At 41.2% G+C, this 27,385-nt stretch overlaps 2 protein-coding genes across 5 annotated transcripts in view; both read right to left on the bottom strand.

Annotated features, from left to right (window-relative positions):
• Nucleotides 1-2,031: 2,031 nt before the first annotated feature.
• LOC142971483 (WD repeat-containing protein 20) lies at nt 2,032-10,186 on the bottom strand. The gene is made up of 4 exons (XM_076112034.1): nt 8,096-10,186; nt 4,974-5,156; nt 2,944-4,347; nt 2,032-2,106 (listed from the first exon to the last, which is right to left on the bottom strand). Exons 1-4 carry the CDS (start codon nt 8,495-8,497, stop codon nt 2,059-2,061), a joined length of 2,037 nt encoding a protein of 678 aa, XP_075968149.1. The 5' UTR covers nt 8,498-10,186; the 3' UTR covers nt 2,032-2,058.
• Nucleotides 10,187-10,320: 134 nt separating this feature from the next.
• Nucleotides 10,321-27,385, bottom strand: part of map4k1 (mitogen-activated protein kinase kinase kinase kinase 1) — a 35,960-nt gene continuing 18,895 nt past the window's right edge. For 2 of the 4 annotated variants that reach the window (XM_076112016.1, XM_076112015.1), the window contains 21 exons: nt 27,053-27,169; nt 26,686-26,767; nt 25,705-25,757; nt 24,650-24,696; nt 24,528-24,572; nt 23,793-23,813; nt 23,654-23,699; nt 23,015-23,168; nt 22,008-22,108; nt 21,727-21,768; nt 20,861-20,939; nt 20,676-20,752; nt 19,732-19,792; nt 19,066-19,168; nt 18,881-18,939; nt 17,484-17,620; nt 14,146-14,323; nt 13,676-13,744; nt 12,878-12,970; nt 12,021-12,147; nt 10,321-10,955 (listed from right to left, as the gene is read on the bottom strand). In XM_076112016.1, the coding sequence (XP_075968131.1) occupies nt 10,859-10,955; nt 12,021-12,147; nt 12,878-12,970; nt 13,676-13,744; nt 14,146-14,323; nt 17,484-17,620; nt 18,881-18,939; nt 19,066-19,168; nt 19,732-19,792; nt 20,676-20,752; nt 20,861-20,939; nt 21,727-21,768; nt 22,008-22,108; nt 23,015-23,168; nt 23,654-23,699; nt 23,793-23,813; nt 24,528-24,572; nt 24,650-24,696; nt 25,705-25,757; nt 26,686-26,767; nt 27,053-27,169 (1,788 nt within the window). In that variant the 3' untranslated portion in view covers nt 10,321-10,858. The remainder of the gene's footprint in view (nt 10,956-12,020; nt 12,148-12,877; nt 12,971-13,675; nt 13,745-14,145; nt 14,324-17,483; nt 17,621-18,880; nt 18,940-19,065; nt 19,169-19,731; nt 19,793-20,675; nt 20,753-20,860; nt 20,940-21,726; nt 21,769-22,007; nt 22,109-23,014; nt 23,169-23,653; nt 23,700-23,792; nt 23,814-24,527; nt 24,573-24,649; nt 24,697-25,704; nt 25,758-26,685; nt 26,768-27,052; nt 27,170-27,385) is intronic. The other 2 variants (XM_076112017.1, XM_076112018.1) reach the window with 2 other exon arrangements.

The following is a 27,385-nucleotide window of genomic DNA, read 5'->3' as shown; positions in this document are numbered from 1 at the left end:
TGTGCAAGAGTGTGTTTGTTCGATGCCATTTGTCCACACACACACACACACATCGGTATTATTCAGACCCGTGAACTGGGATCAGTCGGCTGAAATGTACAGCTCGCAGCCTCTCTGTGCTCCACTCGGGTCAGCCGCCTCCAAAAAGGTCACGCTGGACCCAAAAAATGCTTCCGCCAGCTTGCTTTTCAGAGACAAACTGGAGGAAACTCTTATCACACGAAATAAAAAGACATTGACATCTTCCAAGTTCCCTAAAACAGCAGACATTCATTTTTTTTTTTTTTTAGCTGTGGTTGCTATATACAATAGAAGGATCTTCATATATTAATATTCTTCATCTTTCCCGTTTGTTGTTCTTCGCTTCCTTGCCGTGAAGTCATTGTTCCCATACACGTTTGTCCTTTTTATGTATTTATAGAGTATTTCCAGTATTTACATTATAAATAACTACACAGTCTTGTGATAAAATAAATAACTTAAATACAATGGCCATGGCTTTTGCTGTGTCTTTCGAATGAGGGGGAGATCGGGAGGGATCGGACGACGCTGCTTGCTCCTTGTTGCTTCAGGGCAGCAGACGGTTAGGATATCTGTGTGTTGGGTGCCGTCTTTCTGGGGGGATGGGGGGGGGGACTTCAACTTCCACTGTGGCACGAGGTGGGAAACTCTCCCTGAAGTACAGTGTGGCTCCGTTCTACTGCTGTTCACCATATCTACAACATCAGGAATCAGACATGCTTATAATCTGTGATTCATTGTTTTAATTATCAATTAAGTGGGATTGGTTTTATACTCTTAGAATGTTACTTTTTTTCTTATTGTTTCTGTTGCTATTTTCACCGTGTAAAGTGCCTCTTAGTACCTTTAAAAGCACTCTAGAAATAAAATGTATTATTATTATTATCAAAGTTTGATCTTGGTCAGAATACTGACTGGTGAAACTAACCTAACTATGAGTACAACCTACATGTTTCCTTTGAGTTTCATACTGGACAGGGTGGAGCTGAAGGATGGAGACTCCACCTGTTTAATCAGGACACCATTTCATTATTTTTAGTCGGGCGTTTTGGCTGTTTTTGGCTTAGAAAATAAATCATCTTTGTATTTGATGAACAAATGATTGTGCGGAATAGTAGAATCTGTGGATCTTAATGTTGCTAACAAGAGGAATGACTCATTACAATTTGTAACAAAATAGTTCCTATGTGGGGCAGATACGTTTTAAATACATGATATGGCCAAAGGTATGTGGACACCTGAACGTCACACCTATAAGTGATAGTTAGACATCTCATTCCAAAACCATGAGCATTACTCTGCTGCTATAATCAGCCTCCACTTTCTTAGATTCTATAACCACGCTGCAGGGATTCAGTTACAAGAGTGCTACTGAGGTGAAAAAGTGATCAGGTCTGGAGTGTGAAATGGCGTTGAGGTCTGTGCAGGTCAGTCAAGTTCTTCCACCACACACTGGTGGGAGAACCATTTCTTTAAGCACTTGTGAATGGGGCCATTTTCAAAAAACAGGAAACCCCGAAATGCCAAGATGGAAAAACACTGTTGTTTAAAATATAATTGTGTGCAGTAGTAGTTACGATCACAGGAACAAAGGGGCGTTACCCAAACAATAAAAAAATCCAACACCAAAGTGGTGTCCACATACTTTCGACCATGTCGCGCTAGCTACCAGAACCTAGTCTAAGCAGAGCTAAAGGGCTAACTAGCTGATATGCCAGCTAGCATCTTTGCTTAGTTATTCCCAAGACTGCCAGCTAACTTCTAAAGTCTACCTGAAGGCTTCATAAATCTGATGTGATGTTAGTTTTGGTGATTCAGGAAGTGTTTCCCACCGAGCTGGCCGCCGTGAGAGTGCAATCAGCAGGGATCATGGTTTGGGTCGTACAGAGGGTCATACTGACGGTGTAATACTGCAGTGGTAGGAAGGGTACGGCCCCTGGTTGTTGGGCCCTAATTTGACATACTTGAGGATCGGTGGAGAGGACGGGGGTGGTGGGGGGGGGGGGGGGGGGGTGGAGTGCAAAGCTTCTCCTACAGCTATACCACCGTGCCGCTCGGAGAGTTCCCGTTCTGTGCTGTCGGGTTCTGATCAGAGAGACAAAACATGAAGGAAAGTTAGACACTGATGACAATCAGTGAAGAAAGATACAAAAAGACACTGCTGTTCAGGAGAAGAGAGGTGAAACCATCCCAACTGTTGAGTCATTCCCTGCGCTCTGAAATATCCTCCACATAAAACATCTACTCAAAACAAATCTGACCTGCAATGAAAAAAAAACTTGTTTGCAGAATATCACTGAAATTCTGAACTTTAAAATCATAACATATCATATATTGAGGCCGGCCGGCAGTTTTAATATGTTTTCAGGCGTGAAAATAACCATTTATATTCCAAATGTGTGGTCAATTTATCCAAATAACTAAAATAATCCCTTTTAGTGAATTTGCTGCGATCGTTTTCAGAAATGTGACGGAGCTGCTGTTGGGTTGCCTTGAAACCGTGCCGTCGCTTGAGCCTACTTCAGTGTCTGCTGGTTAAATTATACTTAATCGTTAATTTAGTAGACAGTATGAAACACATACTGACTATGTAGTGTGCAGTAAGTTCGTATGCGATTTCGAACACGGTTTGTGCTTTTGGCCGCAGAGCAGCATGCAATAAAAGGTGTTTTGAGAAAGTGTGTGTCACCGCAACCACGAGAGGTCCTTGAGCATAGAGCCATAACTGAGTAACTCTGCAGTTTGGGGCGGCAGTATGTGAGATTAGCTGCGACCAGACACAGAGGTCACTCACTCACAAACTCACCTACACATACGACCGATCTCATTATCTCTACATCATCATGTTTCCCTATTAACTGACATTTCATCGACTAAACAATAAATCAACAAATATTGAAAAAAAGTTGATCGGAGACTTACCGCCTTCCCCGGCCGCGCCCAGGTGCATATGAGACCCTCTTGGCAGGCTGTGATGATGCAGTCGTCCATGAACACCAGGACGGTCAGCCTCTCATGTGCAATCTTCTTGCACACCAGCGGCTCCAACAGCGGCACCTCGTACATGCGCGGGCACAGCGTGGTGCCCAGGACCTTGGCGGCGTCCAGCCGGTTGCTCCTCGGCGCCACGTTGATCTTGTCGTTGCTCTTGCTGATGTTGCCCAGGCTGTGGTACCTCTTGTGCTCCTTCTCCACCCCACTGCTGCAGCCGGACTTGTCTGACTTGCGCTCCTGGAGCGACAGCGTGGCGAAGCGACCGATGCTGAACGGCGTGCTGTTCCCTCCGACAGCGCTCCCTCCACCTCCTCCGCCTCCCCCGCTGCCCTCCGTGGCGCTTTGGCCCTTGGAGGCGTTCGCCACGGCAGGGTGGGGCAAAGAGTTGGAGCGGGAGAGGGAGCGAGGAAGCGGTAAGGGGAGCGTTGGTGGGTTGTCGGCGCCGGTGTTAGGCGGGTGGTGGTGCCCCTCAACCGTTCCACTTCCTCCGACAACTGAGGTGCTGTTGACTCCTCCGCTGCCAGAGTTGGACAGCGATGGTCCAAAAGTGTTAGTGAAGGCGCGGGACAGCGGCAGGCGTGGGTATAACACGTCATCCGTCAAGTCCCACAGACAGAACTGGGTGTCTTGCCCCACCGAGCCAAAACGGTATGTGACCGACGACGAACCGCCACCTTTAGAGCTGTGGCGAGAAAGACGCGACAACGTGCTGCTTGTTCGGACCCGGCCAAAGTGCGTGGAGTTATTTGGCGCCCCCTGGTGGAGGTCCTCCTCGCTGCCGCTTAGCTCCATAGGCTCCTCGTCTTCCAGGGAAGTCGTGAAGGGGTCGAACGCCACCACGTTGACCCAGGACTTGTGGCCGTGACCTCTTGCGACCACGCGGCTCTCTGCGAACGACCAGACGGTAACCAGGTCGTCCTCTCCGCCCGTGGCGAGATACTTCCCGTCGGGGCTCCACGACACACACAGCAGCCCGCCAAAGTAGCTCTTCATCACCCCCTGCAGCTCCATCGAGTCAAAGTGGAAGACGCGCAGGCAGCCGTCCTGGCCCACGCACGCCACATGCACGCCGTCCGGGGAGAACGCAAACTCGTTGAGGCCCCCGTCGCCCACGGCCCACCGCAGCAATGGGTTGCGCGGCGTCTTGGTCTTGCAGGCGTAGACGGCGAAGCCCTCTCCCTGCCGCAGCAGAGAGTACTGCGGGGCCGCAGTGCCGCACGGGTGGTCCACGTTGTAGAGGTAGAGGTGGCCACTGGCATGGGAGGCCAGGAACAGGTTCTCGGACTTAGGGAGCCATTTGAGACACGTCACCTTGGATTTGTCTATCAACCTCTGGCAAACAGGAAGGAGGTGGAGGAAGGAGAGATTGCAAGGAAAATTGGGAGAGACGGAACGATGGAAGAGGAGATGGGATGAGGAATGGCGGAATGGGAAGAGATGCGTAAAAATGACGGTGTTAGAAATACTTCGATTTGATTGGGCTTTTATGTTGACACTATGTATAAAGCATTTAGAGAAGCATAAGCAGCAATTAAGAAACAAGCTGCAGCAGAGACAGAAAACCAGAGGGGGGGGAAGACGAGGAAAGAAAAACAGCAAATCCCACGGAGGTGAACAGATTCGGGAGACACCCAAACACAAAGTCTGCCTGCATGCAGTCGTGCACACACACATCCCTAATCTCCTAAATTGAATTGGGAATCCCATTAAAGAGAATCCCATTAAAGAGAATCCCATTAAAAACAGTAAGAGGCAGTTCAGGAGACGCAGTAAAAGAATATGAAAGGGACAACTCTGAAGTCATCGCAGCATCCAAACTACAACAAAGAAAATCAATACAAAGAAGACAAATTACTTCCTTTGTATCGTAGTGAACTTTAATGATTGCGATGACAAACACAGCTGTGAACTCCCTTGCCACTTGAACAACAGAGAGGGAAAATAGGCAAATACAGTACCTCCTCATTGAAGAGTTTACTGGTTTCCTTCTTAATGGGGTCGAGGTACTGGACCTGTCCGGCCGAGAAACCCACGATGAGGGCTACGCTCTCCGCCGTGGCGGAGTACTGGTTGAAGTCGTGACATGTCGGCTGAGTCCCTTTGTAGATCCTCTTGTCTATCGGCTTACTGAGGTCTACAGCCTGCAGATGAGAGGGAAAGTAGAATAAAGAGAGCCATGATGCAGAGTGAAGGTTCACAAGAGTTTCAGGGACATTAAGGGGTCTTTCAAAAAGGGGTTCATCTGTTCCACAGTTACAAACATCTGCTGACAATGTATCTTACATTCATGGGCCCATTTGTCATTTGTTAATTTCTACAGACGATCGCCAAGCGTGAATGAGACAAAAGTACCTTTGAGATATTTCTTTGGCAGCTACAGCAGAATCACATTCTTCTATGCTGAACATCAGGTTTTGGCTTCAGAAAGAAGGTGCAAAGGATTTGTTCCAACAACGACATTCAACAACCAAACAGGGGAAATAAAATCCCGTAAGCAAGATTCAGAGACGCTGACGTTTCTTTCCACCTCTAAAGACCAGGAAGCAACATGGCTGCAGGAGTATTTCCAGACTGGAAAACACTCACGCTATTCAGAATGACTTTAGCAAGCCCTCAGAGATCAGCCTTTCAGTGGGCTGTGGCTGGTCACACCTGATCTCTGAGGGCTTGCTAAAGTCATTCTGAATTACACTGCAGTCCTTGCTGTCAAGATCCAAATATACCCTGTATCTGTAAATGTAGGTATCGGCACATACCTTGAGTTTAGGTATTGGAGTCAGACACAGGACAGGAAAAACACATCAGTGCATTCCTGCTGTAAAACGCATACCGTGGCCGAACCAGAGTACCGATCCAATCCGATGTTTAATTGACAAGCTGAATGCATCAATGTGTGGACGTGAGAGGGATCATTCTTTTTATGTGTAAGTCAACAGCCGGACTTACATTTTGTAAAATAAAATGTAACAAGTTAATAAATAGATATGAATTTACTGAATTGTTTCCTATTAATTAAATAATAAATTGTGCAGCAGCAACCTGGTGAAACATCTTGAAAATGTACAGGATTTACAATGAATGGAGCAACAAAATGATCAATACTTAAACAGGAATTAAAATTCCACTATATAATGTATATAAAATAGAGTAGAATTGAATCGAATAAATCGGCCCCATTGTCACCAACACCTGACCCAGCAACTTGAGTCGGCCCAATATTGGTCTCGCTGCATCTCTTTAAAAACAAACTTTAAAAACAGCATCTCCTCTCAAGGTTCTTTGACATTAAACCCACGACATTTTGAGGATGCGGAGTACAAATGATGTGCCGCTGCCTGAAATCTGGCAATATGCATCTTCAGTCTGCTGCAGCATGTGACTTCCTGCAGAAACCATGTGAGACAAATCAAAGACATAAAAAGACACAAATTCCTGGCAAATTAACTCCATTTATTGTGAAATAAATTAATCTCACACGGTGTGCAGTGAAAGAGAGGCCATGGCGATTTTAAATAGGTAGTCGGTTACAAACATTTCCCCTTGTTGATCCATGTATATGTAGGGGGAGGGGACTTTCACACTAGATCCTGACTCTTGATGTACACTACCATTCAGATGTTATGAATCAGCTGTTACATGTTTTCTTCTTTCCTTCAATAAAAACTATTTCAGCAGTGAAAAAAACAGTATAATTCAGACACCAAATGTTTTATTTACCTTTGAAATAGTTTTAAAGAGTAAAATGATTCAAACTTCCATCTAGCTGACGTCCCCTCAGTGTTACATGACGGGAGAGAATACTGTTGAACTTGGATGTAGTCTTCAGTGATCCTCCATCTTTACTGAACTGGGCTCTAAATATTGAGTGGGTGTGTTTCTCTTTGGGCCCTCTGCAGTCTACTCAGTGGTTAGATTGAAGAGGTTTGAACTGGGATTAGTTCAGCTGATGTTCATCATACTAACTCTAGACTAGCCTTCTGGTTCTACTGTGAAGTTTGAAGAAGAGCTTTGATAAAGCAACACGTTGCCTGTTGATATTCCAGCTTGTTATGAGCTGAGCGACTGTGGCTAAGTGGAGAGCAGGGCCGTCCTTCAATCAGAGGATCGGCGGTTTGATCCCCAGCTCCGCTAGTCACATGTCGATGTGTCCTTGAGCAAGACACTTAACCCCAAATTGCTCCCGTAGCTGTTCCTACGGTTCCTGTTTTAAATCTGCTCACATTTTGATGTTAAGCTTCCAGTTTGTTTCTCCAATGACTGATTTATTCTGTTCTTATTCAGCTGCTGCTCACAGGATCTTTGTCTCTTTCTGTTGTCAGTCTGACTGAACCATTGTTCAGAGTTTTGTTCTCCAAAACAAAACCACATCTATCAGTAAAGAGGACTTTCTACAAGATAAAAGCATGAAAGACCATTCAGACATATAGAGTGGTCCTCTCAGACAGCTGACTGGACACAATCGAGCTTTGGGAGCAGGAGATTAATAACTGCTGATCGGCACTGTACATCATCTACTCTATGAGCGGACAGGGAGACAGTGTATATATCAACAGTGTCTCTGTAATCCATCTGCTGGGAACTGATTAGTCTTGTAATGTCTCTCTTCAGCATCAGTGCATTTACTCCAAACAGAAACTGTGGGATTTTAGGGGGCCAGTGGCAGAAGAAGTATTCAGATATTTTGCTGAAGTACAAGTAGTAATACACCACACTGTGAAAATACTACAAGAAAGAAGCTGTTCATATAAACATTCAGAATGCAGTAGAGAATAAACAGCCTTTATGAATGGAGTGGAGTCAGAGGCTTCCAGTGTATTTCGTGCTGCATCCGTCTGCATGATGCACCATTCACTGTCCATTCACAAACAAATGATCACGTCGCATTACATGACAAGTAAAGATTTAATATGTGCATGGTTGCATACACTGTGCAGCACGAGCAGCTAAACAAGAGCCTCGGTTTTAAAAGAGATGATGAAAAAAAGAGCTAACAGCAGAGCAGGCTAGCATGCTAAGCTAACCTTGACCATCCGATCTGTCATTCTGGCTGTAAGGAGGAGGAGGAGGAGAACGGGCTCACCTTCTTGATGTTGGTGTACGTGTAGAAATACAGCTCCCTGCCGATGTTGAAGCACACCCGCTCCGACTCCTCGCCCGGGTCTTCGGGCTGCAGCTTGACCATCGAGACCCGGACCGGCGGCAGGAAGCCCGCTGGGGAGGAGTTGGCCGCGGCGTTGGACGAAGAGGAGGCAGCGGCAGCGGCCGCGGCAGCACCGGGCCCCTGCAGCAGCCCGACCCCTCCGCCCGGTATCGCACCGGGTCCAGCCCCGGGGCCCAGCGTGGCTCCGGAGGAAGGACCCCGCGCCAGCCCGCCCCGCTGCTGCGAGTCGGAGAGGGTGAGCAGTTTGTAGAAACCCTCTCTGGTCCGGAACTGGGATTTAATCTCATTGATATCCTTCAGAGCGCCGCCATCTCCGGCCATTTTTAGTACAAACAAGCCGCACAGGAAACTGAGATTGTGACCTGGAAATAATCGCTACAATATTTTTTTTTAAAGTAGCCGACTAGAATAAAAACGGGAGAGGCGAAGCCGAGCAACCGAGATCAGCTAGGCTTGACCAGCACACCCGGTCTGCGCCAGTGCATTTTACACCGGTACCAGCGACCATATCGCTGCTCCCTGGTAAACGAACCCCGAGAGGAAGCCCTTCTGAGCCGGTGTAAGCATCATCCTCGACCGGGTCTCTGCCTCCGTTCATCCAGTGTGCGTAAAGAACGTGTGATGATGCATCGACTGCTGCTACTGGCCCGGCCTGGCACTGCGCAGCCTCCCACTGTGTGTGTGTGTGTGTGGGGGGGGGGGGGGGGGGGGGGGGTCGAAAGCATCCGGCCATGGACAGGGTTCATTTACCCCTCATTTAACCTCTATTAACACCCAACAGCACCACCTTTAAGATATGTTGTCTCAGAAAAAAACAGCAACATGATGTTGGTAACTAACCTGTAGTTCCAGTGAAAACCACGTATCTCCAGATGTGAGGATGTTTCATGTTTTTGATAACCTCAAGAATTCTTCAGCATCCTTAATGTATTGAGAACATTCTTCTACTTCTTAAATACATTATTTTTAAAATCCTATCGGGTCAGCTGGAAAATGCATTGTTGCAAAGTTTAAATAGTAGTAGTTACTCGGATGTAACTCCAGTTCTAAGAGGTGCGTACAGTGCCCTCTAATGGGCTTTGCTATAGAGTGGTGCAGGGGTGAGGAATTTTGTAGGCTGACCGCGGAAGTTAGCATCGCACTGGTTGCCTTATTAGCAGATTGATAGGGATGCTGATGCTACCTGAAAAGGACAAAAAGCCTCCGGACCCCCACCGTGGGCCAAGCTGCAAGTGGCACCTATGGTTCGGCCGCTGTTGATGGCTAATGCCTGGGCATGTCCGGAGGAGCGAGACACCCTGAGCGATGCCGGCGTAACATCGGGCGTACAAGCTAGCCGTTGTACGCGACGGCTTGTACAGGTGGGACAAACCCTAAATTGGGCGTTGAGTAAAAATTATCTTTTTCAGGGCGCCCAGGCCGTGCCTCGGAGAGTAAACCAATAGCGAGTTCAAATAGAACAGTGTTGCTCATGACCAGTGGATTTAGAGATACGTGGTTCTCACAGGACAACAACGCTACAAACTGAATATTTTACTGCAAAATAAGTTTATCTGGTTGATTTTTGGATCTTCTCCAAAACCAAAAACTTTGTATCTCTGGAAATAATGATAAGAATGTCACCGATAGTGGACTGAATGTTCACAGTTATTGTGTACAATAAAGCAAATATTCCTATCAATACCTTTGTCCATATCTTAAATGTATAAACTTAAACACACATGAGACTCAATATTTAGTTCAATAATGATGGAGGCGGGTCACTGAAAACAAATTCTACATCCAATTCAACAGTATTCTCCCATCATGCAACACTGAGGGGACGTCCACTAAATGGAAGTTTGAATCATTTCATTCTTCAAAACTATTTCAAATGTGAATGAAACATTTGGTGTCTAAATTATGCAGTTTTTAAAATAGTTGTGTTAAAGGAAAGAAGAAAAACACAACAGCTGATTGCAAATTTTTCAACGGTAGTGTACACGCCTGGAAGTAGACCAATCCCCCAAAACGTCATTTATACGTACCAAAGACTGTTAACTAACCATAAAAGTAGGTTATTTGACTTTTAACTTTAGCCTCTACTGGTAACCAGGCCACTTCAAACAGACAAATACAATGGGGCAGTGTAAACACAATGGGTATAATGTTCACGCTTTATTAACACTTAACGCTCCAAGATCAGTACAGCTCACCTCATGTTGTGTTCTTTGACTTTATTACAATGTAACGGCAGTGAGAAGTGTGCATCTTGAACGCTAGCATACAAACTACACAGCAAGAGTCCATCCACGCATTTGCTGGAAGACATCCACAATATTTCAGTCCCTGCAGGAGAAAGTAGATACTCATCTTTAGTGTTAGAGGAGGACCTTCCTTCTCTGTTCATTTTAGGGTTTTCTCAGCTGTCTGGATTCTGGAAGTTGTTCTGGATCACACAAATCAGCATAAATAAGAGCAGACTCCCTCAGATTGAAGGCCTCAACACAACTTTCCTCTTTGGTCAGTTCGAATTTCGCAACATCCTCCCATCATTTAACCCTCTGACATATCTCCTCTCCTAAAATACTTTGGCATCCACGCCTGTCAGAGGTAATGATGACAGATGAAAATCCTGCGTGGAGGCATTCATATACGAGTGGGAGTTTCCCCATGATGCCCTCACGCCAGCAGACGGGAGAGTCAAGGCAGCATGACATAGTTCTCGGCAATTTCCAGGACGTACAGGTTGGACATTCCCGACTGGTCCTCGGTCTGATGCGTCTCCAGGACGACCATCCTGCAGTGAGAAGGTCAGGGAGGACAGAGGAGGTCAGAGGAGGTCGAGCAACGGATACAGAGAAGTTTAAACCCGCATAAACTCAATGGACAATCTCAATGTAAGTCGTGAATGGATAGGGTCGCATATGTTCATGCAAATCCAGAATATATTGTGATATTCAGATATCGGTTTGGTCCAGACGGAAATATCAATGAATATTTGATGGAAGTCCATGAGATTTTGTGTAAAAATACTCTGTTACAAGTAAGAGTGAATGGTTTCATCAATGGCCAATGTTCCATAAGGAATACAAAGGCCTAAGAAAGTAGTAACAAGTAAAAGTATCATCATCAAAATATTCTAAAAGTACGAAGAGTAAAAGTACTTATTATGCAATATGGCCAATTTCAAAATCATATATTTTATTACTGAGTTATAACTAGTGATACATTAATGTCTTCATCACTTTAAGCTGGTAAAGGTAGAACTTATTTTAACTATTTAAATACTGTTGGGTAGATATTTATATAATATCACATCATCATTTACAGTTGATTTTGTATTTTCTAGTAATAATCAGAATCTGCAAAGTAACTAACATTATCCAACAAATGTAGCGGAGTAAAAAGTACAATCAGAGTAGTAACGTAGAAGTATAAAGTTGCATAACATGGAAGTAAAGGTACCTCAAAATTGTTCTTTAGTACTTAAGTAGCTATATCTGGTTACTTCCCACCACTGTAATTAGCAAATGCTAGCATGCTAAAACGCCAAACTACGATTGTGAACATGATAAACATTACACCTGCGTAACATTGGCATGTTAGCATGCCGATGTTAGCATTTCGCTTCTGTGCCTTACTAAAGCATCACAGAGCTGCTAGCATGACTGTAGACTCTTATTGTTGGATCTTGGGGAAAAACATATCAGACTGAAGAGTGAAGAGTTTTAAATTCCCTAATTGTTTGAGATAAACAGAAGCAGAACAGCCAAATAAAAGAGCTCCAACTGAAGAAACGAACTAAAACAAAACGAAGCGACCGCACACGAACACCACAGCAGGGAGTGAAGACATGGCGTACCTGTCGGACTGCACCAGTCTGTAGATCTTTCTGTGGTCGGTGGTTTCCTCCAGCACCTCAGTGAAACCATGTCCTCTCCTCTGCCAGCCGTGACGCCACACTGCCAGCAGCGTGTCCTCATAATACACTGGACAGACACACACAGAGTCAATGCTGAGCTTCAATCACCTACAATATAAACCATCACTGGTCAGTGGTGGTGGAAGAAGTATTCAGACCCTTTATTGAAGTATAAGTACTAACACCACATTGTGGAAATACTCTACAACTAAAAGTCCTGTATTCAAAACCTTACTTAAGTAAAAGTATGTACCAGCAAAATGTACTGATAGTGCAGTAAAATGTTCCCTGTCAGTGTTTCACTATTATATATGATGTTTCTGGATTGATATCACGGCTGCATTAATGTGTATGTTAGTTTAATCTACATCAATACATCATATTCTATTAGATCATCATATGTTTGTAGCGTCTCGTCACGTATCTCTAAACAGATCAACAGTCCTGTTTTCAGCTTTGTGACGATGCATTTTCCAGCTGATCCAAGAGGCTTTTTAAAGAGTTTATTTAGCTGAAGAAGTAGGAGGATTATTCTCAACACATGAAGGAACACTTCATCCTTCAGTTTATCACAAACACTCAGCATCAACATCAACATCTGGAGATACTGGCTTTTCACTGGACAGGACGGGGATGAAAAACTGTCATCTGAAAAGTAACTTAAGTACAATATTTACCTCTGAGATGTAGTGGAGTAGAAGTATGAAGTAGCATTAAATGGAAATACTGAAAGTACCTTGAATTTGTACTTCAGTACAGCACTTAACTGGTACTGTTCAGTCACTGGATGTTCTCACCTATAGACTCGATAGCATGAGAGAAGGTGGTGTCTCGTGTCGGAGGCCTGTTGCTCTTCAGCTCCCCCTTCAGACCGACTATATGCACCGACTCTGTGGAGGAGAGAGGGTTTGTGTTGGAATGGCACAGACAGTAGCAGTAGAACTAGACGGAACATAATGTAGAGTATCATCACAACTATGGGCAGTTGTTTTAGTTGTAGTTTCGACATCTTCACCCTCAGAGGGAGACTAAACCCTGAATCCCTAGACAGTGTTAAGTTGCCTGTTGAAGAAAAACATCCTTTTCACCTTGTTACCTATTTGTCCATATCACATCATACACCAAGGAAATAATACCTACAGAATTACATTTTTGGGGGTATTTTCCATTATCAAGTTCTTATTTCTCTATTGTAAAATTGCAATATTTTGTAATTATTCGTACAAGCTTCCAGTTACTTGTTGTGGACAGGTGTCCAGTTATTGCAAAGGGAATGAACTGAATGCAAACTGAAACATAATAAATGTATATACATAATGATAAGTTATACGATATATATATATATATATATATATATATATATATATATATATATATATATACAGTTATGTGGACAGGAAGTAAAACAGTAAGTAAACTATATAAAGGTAAAGTTACAAGAAGCTGCTGCAGAAATTCGACCCAGTAATATCACAATAGATACAATAATACCATGATATAACAGATACATACAGATATTTGTGTTATTTATCTGAAACATATTCTGTATCGTAAATACTTAGATATTAGTGGCAAACTTTAAAGCAATGACTTACTTTCTATGAGGACGAGCAGTGAGCTACTGCTTAACTGGTTTACTTGAACTACATCTGGGCAAGGTCTCTCTGTAAGAACACACACACGCACACACACACACACACACACATTCTTTATTATCATTTTGTCTTGAATAATATGATGGAAAAAGGAATACTAATACAATAAATTAACTAATATTTATATTTTCATCAAGATCTTGACAACTTTCTTCTTTGCTAAATTATGTTTTGAAGAACTCTGATTTTGGCGCCAACAACTGATGTTTAACTCAACAAATGAAATTATTCCTGGCACCTAGAAATGTTTACGTAGCTAAAAGACAGAGATTAGATTATAGTAGATTATGAAAGAATAATAGCCTTACACACTGAGGTAAAAAGAGACATTTAAAGGATTCATTAAATGCAGGACATTTGTTGCTTTTCTGAGTTTTTATAATGGACGTAATAATGCAGCTTCAACCTACCCAGGCCAGATTTGGTGAACCAGGATGTGTTGGAGTTGAGGTTGATGTATTCTACAATGACGGGCATGTTGGGGCTGGATCCCAGAGAGACGCCGATGCACACCAGCGGGTACTCCTGCTGGGGCACCGTCACCATCTCGAACACCCGCAGAGGGTTGGGCAGGGGGAAGTCAAAATTCTGCGTGCATGAGAGAGGAAAGGCGAGGGTTTAATTTTCTTTTAAATATCTTTTTGTGGTTTTACATCTCATGCAGGGCAGCAAGCAAAGCAGACAGGTTAAGTGTTTTATTCAAGGGCACTAAAACCTGCAGTCTTTTAGCCAACAGAGGGCCTGTTCTCAAAACCATAACCATTATATGGTCAAAGGTCGATAGCTAACTCTTAAATTTAATAGTGACCATAAAATGCTTTATTCCCCTGCCAGCAGTTGTTTTATTAGCTGCGGTCAGTGTTAACAGCCCAATAAAAATAGTGAAAACTAAGAGAGAAAGATAGGCTCAGGGTATCACACAATGCATCATATCAACTTGCACATATCATTGTTGTATTTTTCATAATGAATTCACAGGTTTTACTTCAAAACATTTTGAACTTTACAGGAAGAAAAAAGGCTGAGATTGTGATCGTACAGTGAAGCTGAGAGGTCAACGTGCTGCAAATACAAAAGAATACAATAAAATACCATAAAAACACAACCAAATACAGAAAACACACTTAAATACTGTAAAAGCACTACCAAATACAGAAAACACATGTAAATACCGTAAAAACACAACCAAATACAGAAAAACACACCTAAACACAGAAAAACACAACCAAATACCGTTAAAACACAACCAAATACAGAACAACACAAATAAACACAGAAAAACACAAACAAACAAGAAGAAGCACAATATATTTTAATGGCTGGACCTTTATGATACTCTAATACAGTGGTTCTCAAACTGTGGGGCGCGCCCCTCTAGTGGGGCGCAGTGGTATTGCAGGTGGGGCGCAGGGGGAAATGCAGAATTTTTTTATTTCAAGAACTTTATTCATACCTGCAAACTTGACGCTTTTCGGCGAAATTCGCCGTTTTGAATCAAAATATATCATCCACGTGAATCGTGTAGATCCGTAGAGGTTTTTTTGGGGGGGGGGTCAACTGGCCAGCCAATGTTTCTCAGATTGGAGTGAGACGAGGAGAAAAGGTGATGTCGTGATCTTCACAATAAAACATCTTTCACATGACGTGTCGAGTCTTGGCGAATCAGCGTTCAGATGTGTACACCGTCTTTCCCTCCGTTAAAGTTTGAGTTACGTTATGTTCTGTTACCGTTCACACTTGCTGGGTAAGTTAACGTCCACTGCATGCGGAACTTTGCCGACTGTTAACGTTCGTCAATTATCACGATTTAGGAGGAAAAAACGTAACATGAAGCCCCCCCGTGTTCCGGTTCAGTTCACGCGGTCACTCGTTAACGTTAAACCCGAACACCGGCGGATCTGGTTGCAGGTTGTTTGTTTTAACTCAAAGTAGAATGAAAGGCCCAGATACTGATGAGATGATGAGGTCAAAGAGCTTCAGGGAGAGGAGGCTGTCTGTAGCGCAGCTTGGCGCAGGGCTGAGATGTGAGTGGAGCTGGGCCTGGATAAAGGTGGAGCTGGGCCTGGATAAAGGTGGAGCTGGGCCTGGATAAAGGTGGATAAAGGTGGAGGTCTAAACAAGCCTGGATAAAGGTGGAGGTCTAAACAGACGTGAGTACAGCTTCCCGCTGTCACAGTATTTTAAATACATTGATAAGGCAGGGTATGCTAAATGCAGCCTCTGCTCCAAGGAGATAAAGTACAGCAATAAGGGCTCACATGCCCATAAAATGCTCCAGATATGTGTGAGCATATGGCTCACACATATCTGGAGCATTTTGTTTTGTTTTGCACAGGTTGCACGTTATTGTTGTTTTGAAAAGATATGCAGTGTAAAACCCAGTAAAAGTCTTTATTGCCAAATATTTTAACTTGTTTTGTTTAGTTTTTCACAGGTTGCACTTTATTGTTATTATCTTGAAAAGATATTCAGTGCAAAACAGGTGAATTGCAGCCACAAGAAGCTATTTTTTGCCAAATAGTTATTTTTTGCACAGATAGAACTTTATTTGCATTGTTCTAACAAAGCGATTGCACATTGTATTTGTTTTTGTCTGATGGAGCAATCTGGTTTACTTGAAAGTGATTACAATTTTCTTTATTCTATTATTTGAAAAAGCACAGCTGGAGGAGTCACAAAATGTTATTTCAATAAAAGTTCAACATGGACCATTTTGTTAAAATTTTGTTGGGGCGGTGGGGCATGAACATTTTTCTCCCTCCAAAGTGGGGCGTGACAGAAAAAGTTTGAGAACCACTGCTCTAATATTACAAATTAGTAGTGAGATCAGTGGTGCAAGACATAGCAATACCATGTTATACAAATACTCAATGTCAAACAAAAGTCCTGCATTCAAAATTCCACTGACGTAAAAGTAAAAAATGATTGGCATCAAAATGTACTTAAAGTACCAAAAGTAAAAGTAGTGGATTGAAAAATAAAAATTTTCAGAGGTGTGGACTCCAAGTCACATGACTTGGACTCGAGTCACAAATTGATGGATTTAGACTCGACTTGATAAAAAATCTAAAAAGACTTGTGACTTCACTTGGACTTGAGACTTTTGACTTTAAAATACTTGTTAGCTTCCCCCCCCCCCCCCCCCCCACGCCCAAAGATCAAAAAATATGTTCTTTAAAAAATTTGCCACGATCAATTACCTGAATTAACTAACGTTAACACAATTCATTCCCAGCAAGTCAACACGTAACCCCCCAGATCCACTTTGTATGAAACAATCCGACAGAGAGAATCATGAGTAACTATTGTCACGCTCCTGAGTGCCAGTTTGAAAAAAATGGTGCCAAATAAAAAAAAATTCGTGTACAAAAAGTATGCAGTGAAAAAAAAAAGTAAAAAAAGAATCGCAGTATACAGAACGTGTGGGTCAAAAATGATAGACCGAGGAGAACTCAAACTTAAAGTTTAGGACTTGGGACTTGTGACTCGCAAAAACAAAGACTTGGTCCAACCTCTGCAATATTTCCCTCTGAGATGTGATGGAGTAGAAGTATGGAGTTGCATAAAACAGAAATACTTAAGTACAAATACCTCAAAATATACTTAGTTACTTTCCACCACTGAGTGAAATACAACCTGCGAACATTGAAAAGGCTCACGTTTTGTCTCTTCTTGGACTCTACAGAGATAACTCTGATGTCACAGAGTACAGAAGACGTATTAATAATCCAAGGTTTAACACACGTACCTTAATGAGCATGAACTTGTGCATGGGCTCGTACCACTGCAGCAGGATTACGCTGGACTCCAGACCACAGCACAGGAACACGCAGCCTCGCTGCACGTTATCTGCTGCAGGAGAATAGTTTTTGGTTGGCTCTCTCTCTGAAACCAATTGACACAATCTGAAGCACAGGAATCTGCCTCAATTATTCACCTCAACTGCAGAGGGCACCGGGCCCTTATTCTGAAGCAGGCTTATATTAGAGACGGGACTTTATTTATTGCTCTGTATTTCGTCATAAATTAGTATGAAGCCTACTTCTTTTATGATCTGCTCCTGTTTTCCTCTATTTCTGTTTGTTACATTTGCTGCTAATATCAGCTCAACACTTCCTGTAGACGTGTCAAATTAAAAGCCCTGTAGCATTTCAGTGGACAAAAATCCTTTCTTAAAAAGGATTTTATTGTAAAACATTTGCAGCATTATGTAGTTGGCGATTCAGTGACCTGCAAGGTACTTCAGATGTAGCTAGTGTCATCTGGTGGTGCTTGTACGTTACTACAAAATACAGTTTGGCTGGGACATTTACACATGTACATCCACAATGACTGAAACAGGACAGTAACAATTTAGATGAGTGATCAAGAAAGGCAAAGTGTTGAAAATAACATGATTGTAATGTTGAATTTATGTTTCCGCTGGTTACATGCATAGTGTCTTTTCAAAATAAACTTCCAACGTAGGTTTACTTAGTTTTTAGGCTCGCTACTCGGTCAGGCTTTGGAAAAGATTGTGGTTTGAGTTGAAAAAGTAGGCTCAATTTGTTATGTCAAATAAATACGCTTGTTATGTGACTTGTGTCTGAAGCATTACTTAACTACGTATACGTCACGTAACAAAAGCAAGGTAAAATAAGTCAATGTTGACTTGATTTCACATGGGACATGAATAGCGGTCTCCTAGGTGAAGGTCTGTGATTGTTTGACCCATCCATCCACCCATCCTCTCCCTACATGGACTTTTATACCACATCAGTTGCTCTGACCTCTGAGTGATAGTTGAAAGCCCGGTGTGTCTCAAAAGAAACTAAAGGGTGCCTCGGTGTGCCGGTAACAGACGCCAAGGGGCCACTGACCAAGCTAATGTTCTTGAGTTCTTTATTTGACGACCAGCCTTTATGTGAGAGAACACAGTAGTTTAAATCCTCAAAATAACGAGCAGCTAATTTTCAAAAAGGGCTAATAACCATTTCAAGGGAAGCATCCTGTCTGATCTGATCACACACGCACTATTGCAGTGAAGAGAATTACCTAACGGCCAAATGTACAAATATGTAAAACAAAAACAAGTTGTCTTTGCACAGACAATTAAACAATCAAACACAATTTCCATTGTTGCCATAATTCAGTATTTTATCTCACCGACTGAGCAGGTCTTGCAGCCTTTGGTGTCTGGTATTTTACACGTCACTGCACATTTCCTGAAGACAAAATATATCCTGTATGTATAATACATTTTTTATCTAGCACGAACAAATGTGGGGTTTTATATTTTTGGGGGGGTGGGTTTCATTTCTTATCCAACAAGAGAGAGATTCCCGTGTTACCTTGGTAACAGCCTGTGAGTCGACAAGGAAACCATCTTCTGGTCCCTGCGAGCCTGTTCGTACAACTCCTTCAGTGAATGGGAGTGGAGCTGTGAGGACTTACCTGTAAACACACGATCCGACACAGTGGAAGCGTGTTTGATCACAAGGTGGATGAACAAACCCTCACATTCACAACTATGGACAGTTTAGAGACTCAGCCGCCTGACTTGGCATGAAATCCAAGTATGGTATGATAAAGACTATTATTATAATGAATAAAATATATATTTTTTAATGAACACTTTCCTCTTTGTGCTCTGAAAACTCTTGATGTCGGGCCCAATCCCTGATGTTTAGCTCGACAAATGAAATCTTTTTTGTTGTGTTTAAAACTACAATTTGTTGGTAGATTATGAAAGAATAAACATCTTAAAGCCAATACATTGAGGTAGAAAGAGAGTGAGAGAGATATCTAAAGAATGAACTAAAGTAATTCATTTTTTTTTTTTAAGTTAGCTATAGCTAAGTCAGTTAGCAGTTGCTTTAAGAGTTAAAGCAGAAAGAAATCCTTTGAGCAGTATTATTAATAAAACATGTCCGTTGCTTTGTTGGCAATATGTTCCTCAGTCATTTTTTACATGAAGCCTTCAGAGAACAGAGCTACACAAGTAAACGAGGATTTACCTGATACAGACATGAGGACGTTATTAATGATGTAGACCCAGGTACACTTCCCCGGATACAGCTGAAAGACAGAAAGGAGACGTCCATCCGGTCACTGCTTCCTGTGTCTCTTTCAAAAGCACTTTGATTGATTTTCATGCTTTTTGTTGCAACATTTCTCTGATCAAGTGTAATTTATTACCTCATTAATCTGCCAGAGCAGCGGTAGAAGACTTAGGAGTGTCAGTGTTTTACTATTATGTATTTCTGGATTAATATCACTGCTACATTAATGTGTATTTCACTGCTGTAGATGTTTTAACTCCTCTATCTACTGTTGGTTGGTTTAATCTGCATCAATGCATCATATTCTATAAGATCATCATGTTTGTAGCATCTCTGTCCTGTGAGAACCTCGTATCTCTAAACAGATCAACAGTCCTGTTTTCAGCTTTGTGACGATGCATTTTCCAGCTGATCCAAGAGGCTTTTTAAAGAGTTTACTGAGATGAAGAAGTAGGAGGATTTTCTCAACACACAAAGTAACACTTCATCCTTCAGTATATAACAAACATTCAACGGTCGTCAACACATCTGGAGATACGTGGTTTTCACTGGAGAGGAGAGGGATGAAAAACAGTCATCTGAAAAGTAACTAAAGCTGTCAGACAAATGTAGTAGAAAAAACTACAATTATCTAGAGATGTAGTGGAGTAGAAGTGTGAAGTAGCATGGAAATACACAAGTAAAAAACAAGTACTTCAAATGTGAACTTAATAAGTACCACACTTAAGTAACAAAAAGGAACAAAAGCTTGTCCACACATCATGACCAACAACTAAACCAGACCCCCTTTTTGCCAGTAATGTTGGGGCTCACCTTAATCTACTCGCAGCCCACCTGTTTACAGCCCATATTGTAAAACTCTGATGTCGCTCTGTGTATTAATTCGATAAAAGTCCTACCAGCTCCATTGTGGCCTCGGAGCCGCTCAGGTTAAGGGTGTAGATCCCTTCCTCTGCCCCCAGGATCAGGTGCTGGTCTGACGGGGAGAGGAAACACAGGCTGGTCAGACGTGTAGAACAGAAGTCTGATTGGATGAGCGCGAGCGGAGGATTTACTGCGAGCTCTGTTGGACGGATGATACAACCTTTGGTGGCTTGGTTTTCCCACGTCGTGGAGCAGTTTATTTTAAGAGGGCAGCCATTGAAGATCTTTTTAAAGTAGACCTGGAACAAATAAACACACACAGTATGAATACTTTTTATTGGTAAACGTCAATGAGGTTATCATTGATGTTATCAATGCCTTCAAAGGAGAGACATTTAGATATGTAATCTATGCACAGCACGCATATACTGAAACAAATGTGATTATGTGTTATTTCTTCATATAGAAGCGTTTAGACAAAATAATAATAAATAGATAATAAACAAACAAATACATACATGCATAAATAAATAAGAAGAATATGAAAACTAAAAGAAGAACAGATATAAGTTATACAAGGACAACTAGAGTAAATAAATGACAAGGTAAAGGGACAGGAGTGTTACTAAAAGCAGCTTCTGTGTTTATCTAATCGGTGTACACCAGACTCATAAATGATATGATTAAATAATGGTACTTAGTGTTTGTCTGATTTAATTTAAAGATGTATTAGAAATATAATATAGATTCTGGCATATATATAGAAGTTAAATAATAAGACAATGTATTATAATATGGTAAATTATGATGTATTTATGTAAAATAGGATATGAGATATATTATATGGTAATACAAACAAAAATGTATGTTTGAAATGTAGTTAAGCAGGTAACAAAGCATAAGTTATAATCATAATAATGATACTGAAATATTTAGGGTTGAAATGTAAAAAGTCCGAATTTTTCCAAACGCTATAAACTCAACATAAACATAAGCCTGCTGGGTTTAAATGGTGGACAGTTTCTCTCCACACAGTGGAGGTGATTCAAAGGGAGAAATTCTGGAGAAGAAACAATAGAAACTCACGGGTGCTTTCTTCACGACGGGGCTGACACACTCAGCAGGGTCCTGAGAACAAAAACCAAAAGCTCATCATGAGTTGGAAGGAGGGGAGATGCAGACTCTATCATCTACAGCCGGAGCTGGGGTTTAATCCCCGGCTCCTCCTAATTGTAGTGCAGTAAAAAGCACAGTATGGTATAAAGTGCCATGAAAAGAAAAGACTCAAGTAAAGTACAAGTACTTCAAATTTGTACATAAACACAGTGCTTGAATAAATGCACAGGCACTCTTAGGCACAGTGTTACCTTTGATGGAGGTTTCCGCCTGAGTCTGATTTTAGGGGGGAGCTGAGGAGGAAGGAGGTCTGCCGGGTTTTCAAACAACTGGACAGGTAAGGATAGAGGGTCTGGATCACACGCACACACACACACGCACACATATAAATAAACAATAACACAATAAACCTTTTGTTTCTCCACTCTTGTGTGAGTGAATGTGAGGATGATCTGGACGAACTAGAAAGGTGCACTCCGTAGAGGGCAGATCTCCGCCAGCTGTGTCGTGTCAGACGTGTTTTCTCAATATAATCTATGCAGATTTCTGCACCGGCTCTGTGCAGGCGTGCCTCTCGGCGTCGGAACCACGACCAAAGGCTACTTTTAAGGCGACTTTATGAAGGTTTAAAGTGTACTGAATAAACTACTTCCGGCCCAACTGTGTCTCTGGGCGCAGAGCAGCAGCTGGAGACCAGAGATGCACTCAGCTGTGACATAACTAGCAGCCCCTACTAGAGATCAGCTGTGGACAGACACAGAGGTGCAAGAAGTACTCAGATCCTTCAGTGTAAGTACTAATACCACACTGTTAAAACGCTTGCATTCAAAACCTTATTTAAGTAAATGGGAGTATTATCAGCCAAATGTACTCTAAGCACTAACAGTAAAAGTACTTTCAATTCTTACGTTTATAAGAAAAATTGAAATTCTAAATCACCACATTTGGAGATACATGGTTTTTATTGGACAGGAAGGAGATACAAATGTGTGAGATGTAGTACAAAACAAGTACAAAATAGCATGAAACGGTAATACTCAAGTAAAGTACAAGTACCTTAAATGTGTACTTAGTGACTTAGTTACACTCCACCACTGTAGAACAGATATACAACAGAAATGCTCCTTTCTGCTGGGTGAAATTTAATTACTTTTTTTTTCTTTTATTATTGTGAAAACAAACAAAGTTCCCCACTAAATTGTGTGTATCATATTTCATACTTCAGTCCATCAGTACATATAAAGGCGAGGCAGCTCACCTGAGAGTCGCGAGGGTCGTGGTTGGAGCGTTGGTCGAACCTGCGTCCCACTGGAGGTCCTGGTGCGAGGGACGGGGGTGAGCAGCGAGCAGAGCTTCCTCACCCGCTCTTCCTCCCCCGCCATGCTTTCCTCTGAGCTGGTCCGGGTTTTAGGCTGCACACATGGAAACATACCGACATGTTGACCGTCTTCCTCTAACAGTGTAACCTGCCTCTCATCCGTAACTCGGTACAATGACGGAGCAGGAAGGGACTCGACGTGTTCCACGGAACTAAGCATGGGACCCACAATGCAACTGTGATGATGCTTGCACACTTTTACTTCAGTAAGGTGCAGAATGTTTACTTGTATTGGAGTATTTCACAGTGTGGTGTTAGTACTTTTACTTAAGTAAAGGATCTGAGTACTTTTCCCACTACTGTCTATTAGTAAAAAAAAACTTGTTAACACCTGATATCTAAAATGTTAGCCTTTACATGTAATCAAATCCAATGATCATGATATTAACAGGCAATAACCTTTTTAAGAACAAATCATTTCCGTGATGTTGCTTTGGCTTTAAATACAGCCCCGTCACCGTAACACACACACATAAAACCATGTCTCGCCTGCAGATTCAGTTATTTGTCAATAATCACCTTCGGCGGGAGTGGAGGTGGAGTTTCATTGGCTGGCATTATGCGACTGTCGGCAGAGAGAGTGTTGATTCAGTCTGGTGTGTTCATGGTACAAATACACATTAATACACACGTGAGTTTGTGTTTTATTCAGACTGACCTGGTGCCTGGTATCGTAGGGCTGAGGAGGACAAAAGAAAGAGACAGATTGTTAATGCAATCTGTTTTAATTATATGAAGCAAAGAAACAACATAAGGAAGTGACTGCTGGCTTTAACAACTTACAAAATAAGAACATTTTCATTGGTGGAATGTAACTAAGTACATTTACTAGTAACTTCTGCACAATTTTGAGCTACATGTACTTCTACTCCACGACTTTTAGGAGGCAAATATTGTACTTCTTACTCCACTATGTGCATTTGATAACTTTTGTTACTTTGTAGCTTTAGATAACAATACAAAATATAAATCAGCTACTTAAATATGATGTTTTATTATAGATTAAACTAGCCAGCAGGATATGAAGTAATTCAAATTATTTCCACCTTTAACTTTAAAGTGACGAACACATTAATGCATCACTAATCATAATCTAGTGTTATAATATATTTTACATAATGAGTACTTTGTCCTTTGGTATTTGAAGTATATTTTCATGCTGATACTTTTGTACTCAAGTGAGATTTTGAATGCAGGAATTTCACTTACAGCAGAGTATTTTAACACTGTAGTATTGCTATTTTTACTGAAGCAAATGATCTGAGTACTCGCACTGAGTACACCATGTGGGCACCTGTCAAATATTTAACTCCAAACAGTTTAAATTCAGTCAACCATAGCGCCATTCACACGCTGCGGTATTTAGTTAAACGTGGTTTTGATGTTTTCTTACACGCCCACATCGTCATAGTCGTCGTCGTCGTCTGTGTCCTGATCCCTGAGACAGAAAAGAGAGGTTTAATATTGTAAACAGATATTTCATGTTTTACATTTTGTCTGTGACGAGTCTTTTACCCTAATGGACTCTTGCTACTGCCGGTGGATCCAAGTGAAGGTGTTAACTGAATAAAAAGAGGTTACAGCCAATGAGTACAAACTTATAGATGAATAAAACAACCCAACACTCCTCCATTTGTCGTGTTAAATTAATGTTTTTGTTGTTGTGATAAATACAATAAATATAGTAAATATAATATGTCCCAAAATCAGGTATGTCCATTTTTATCTAGTTGTATCAATTTAAAAAAAGTCTTTTACTTTGTACATTGTCCACACCACTACAGACAGCACTGTGTACTGTATGCACTGTGTGGAATATGTTTGTGTATATACATGCATACTAATACAGCATGTATATGTTTTGTATGCTTTCATGTATACTTTCTGTTTTTTGTGTCGTCTTAAATGTAAACTTCTGGCCCTTATATGGTCACTTTGTGTTATTTATGCTTGTAATTCCACTCCTGTAAAGCCCTTTGTGACTAATGTCTGTTAAAAGCGCTTTATAAATACATTTTACTTACTTACTTATGTATTTATTAAGGTATATATATGCACTACAAATGTATACATCTGTATGATTGTATAAATGTAAGTAGTATGTATTCTGTGTCCATTTTCTATGTATACAAATATGTAGTAAGTATGTAAAGTATTTATGATGCATGTGTGTACTATATATTTATATATATATATATATATATATGTATGAGTATGCAGAAATATGCCTTACACTTTATGTACAAAAATATACTGTACTATACTATGTACAGTATATATTTATACTGTATATATATATAGATATGTGTGTATATGTATATGTGTGTGGCTATGTATGTGTGTTTACAAGTAATTGTGTATTTATAAATATACATAAACATATACAGTATATATTTAGCAACATGTATTGTATATATGTACCTATTATGTATATTTTGTGGGCATTTGTATGTACATAGATACACACAAATATGTAGTAAGTTGCAAGTATGTCAAATATATATGATGCATGTGTGTATAGATGTATGTCTAAGAAGTACTGCTGTACTACTAATATGTTATAAACTTACTGTAGCGGTTGGCGATTGGTTCTTCAGAGGCCTCTGAGTGTAAATCTGTTCCACTGAGGGACCACAAGCCAAAATATTTAACACAATGACACTTTTTACATCAACATGTGCTTCACTTTATCCAGAGACACTTAAAGTGCAGCAGAATAGGTGTGTATTTGTTCATTATTATTATCTGATAAATAGAGAGCAACAGTGAGTGAAATGATGCGTGATATATGCAAGTAGTATTTATAATCTCTCTAAATGGACATGAATACAAATACCTTTTGTATTATGAGATTGATTTTATCGTGTACGATATGCTGTATGCATGCATACATTTACTCAAGTACTGTACGATTTACTTGTACTTTACTTGAGTATTTTCATGTTATGCTACTTTCTACTTCTGTTCTACTACATCTCAGAGGTAAATATTGGTAAATGTTGTACTCCACTAAGAGTAATTGACAACTTAAGTTACTTTGCAGATTCAGATAAATACTACAAAATATAAATAAACAAAAAAATGATGACGTACTGTTAAAAATGAAGCTGCCCAGTAGTATTGAAAGTCATTTAAATATAATCCATCTTTACTAGATGCAATATTTAAGTGATTAAGACATAAATGTCTCAATAATTATAGTTCAATATCATATTATGTATTATTCTGAAATGGGCCATACTGCATCATGAGTACTTTTACTTTGGGTACGTTAATTATTTAAACTCAATACTTTATTTTCCCAAAACTTTAAATTCATGACCTTTACCTGTAACAGAGTATTTCTACACTACGGTATTGTTACTTTTACTTAAAGTTACAATCTCAAAGATTTGGTTCTCAGCAACTAAAGAGTCAAATTTCCATTTCACATGTTGTGAAACCATAAATAGTTCAAGCAAATGGCTTAAAACTCACCATCGTGCCAAAGAATGTGACATATTTAACCTACTGAGTTTGGTCATCGTTAAAGTAAAAGACTGTCTTCTTACTGCTGGTGGCAGAGTTTGTCCTCTCTGCCTGGTTGTGTTTGTTGACAGACTGGATCCTCCTCAGAGATCCAGGCAGCGTCACCTTAAATCAACAAGAACACACATGGTTCATTCCTTCAGGGTCTATTATCTCGGCTGTGGTAGACACCCTGACCACCAGTTGGAAAAAAATATATACATATTTTGAAGTTTTACTTTCAAGTGTAAAGTTGAGTTCAACACACCAAAAAAACAACGACAGTGATGGACTTTTTTCCTCATCTATAATGAATAAATGAAGGTGGAATTATGATTGACCAGACTGATAATATCTATCAAGAGCGTCATCTCTTATCAAATAAAGTGTTAATGAGAATATGGTCAAGACCTCCATCTCGTCGTCCTCCGTCAGCAGGCAGGACTTGTGTTTCTCAGGGTGTTGACACTTCTCCAGCAGGTCCAGCGTCAGCTCCCGATTCAGGCACTGCTGGGTCAAAAACATGTTCTGCAGAGAGAGGACGAGGTAGAGAGGAGACACAGGAGGCAAAGGGTGGAGACGGAGACAACGTAAACGGTGAGTGAGCTGAAGATGATGAACAGTATAAGCAGCAGGTCGGAGATAAAGGCCAGCTCAGACCAGATCAAGTAAAGAAAAAGACTGGATGACAGTCCGTCAGTAGTTTTTTATGCAAGAAAGAGCTGTGGTCAAATAACTCGGGGG

Source organism: Anarhichas minor, unplaced genomic scaffold (assembly GCF_050575085.1).
Source record: "Anarhichas minor isolate MPS153535 unplaced genomic scaffold, ASM5057508v1 ptg000046l, whole genome shotgun sequence".
Lineage (NCBI taxonomy): Eukaryota > Metazoa > Chordata > Actinopteri > Perciformes > Anarhichadidae > Anarhichas > Anarhichas minor.
This window is presented reverse-complemented; position numbering and strand designations above follow the sequence as displayed.

Bases quoted from the DNA above. Each gene is read 5' to 3' on its own strand.
- LOC142971483 (XM_076112034.1), bottom strand. From the start codon at position 8,497: ATGGCCGGAGATGGCGGCGCTCTGAAGGATATCAATGAGATTAAATCC. The intron at 5,157-8,095 runs GTGAGCCCGTTC...TCTCATCTGCAG, and splicing joins CGTACACCAACATCAAGAAG to GCTGTAGACCTCAGTAAGCC. The intron at 4,348-4,973 runs GTACTGTATTTG...CCTGTTTGCCAG, and splicing joins GTAAACTCTTCAATGAGGAG to AGGTTGATAGACAAATCCAA.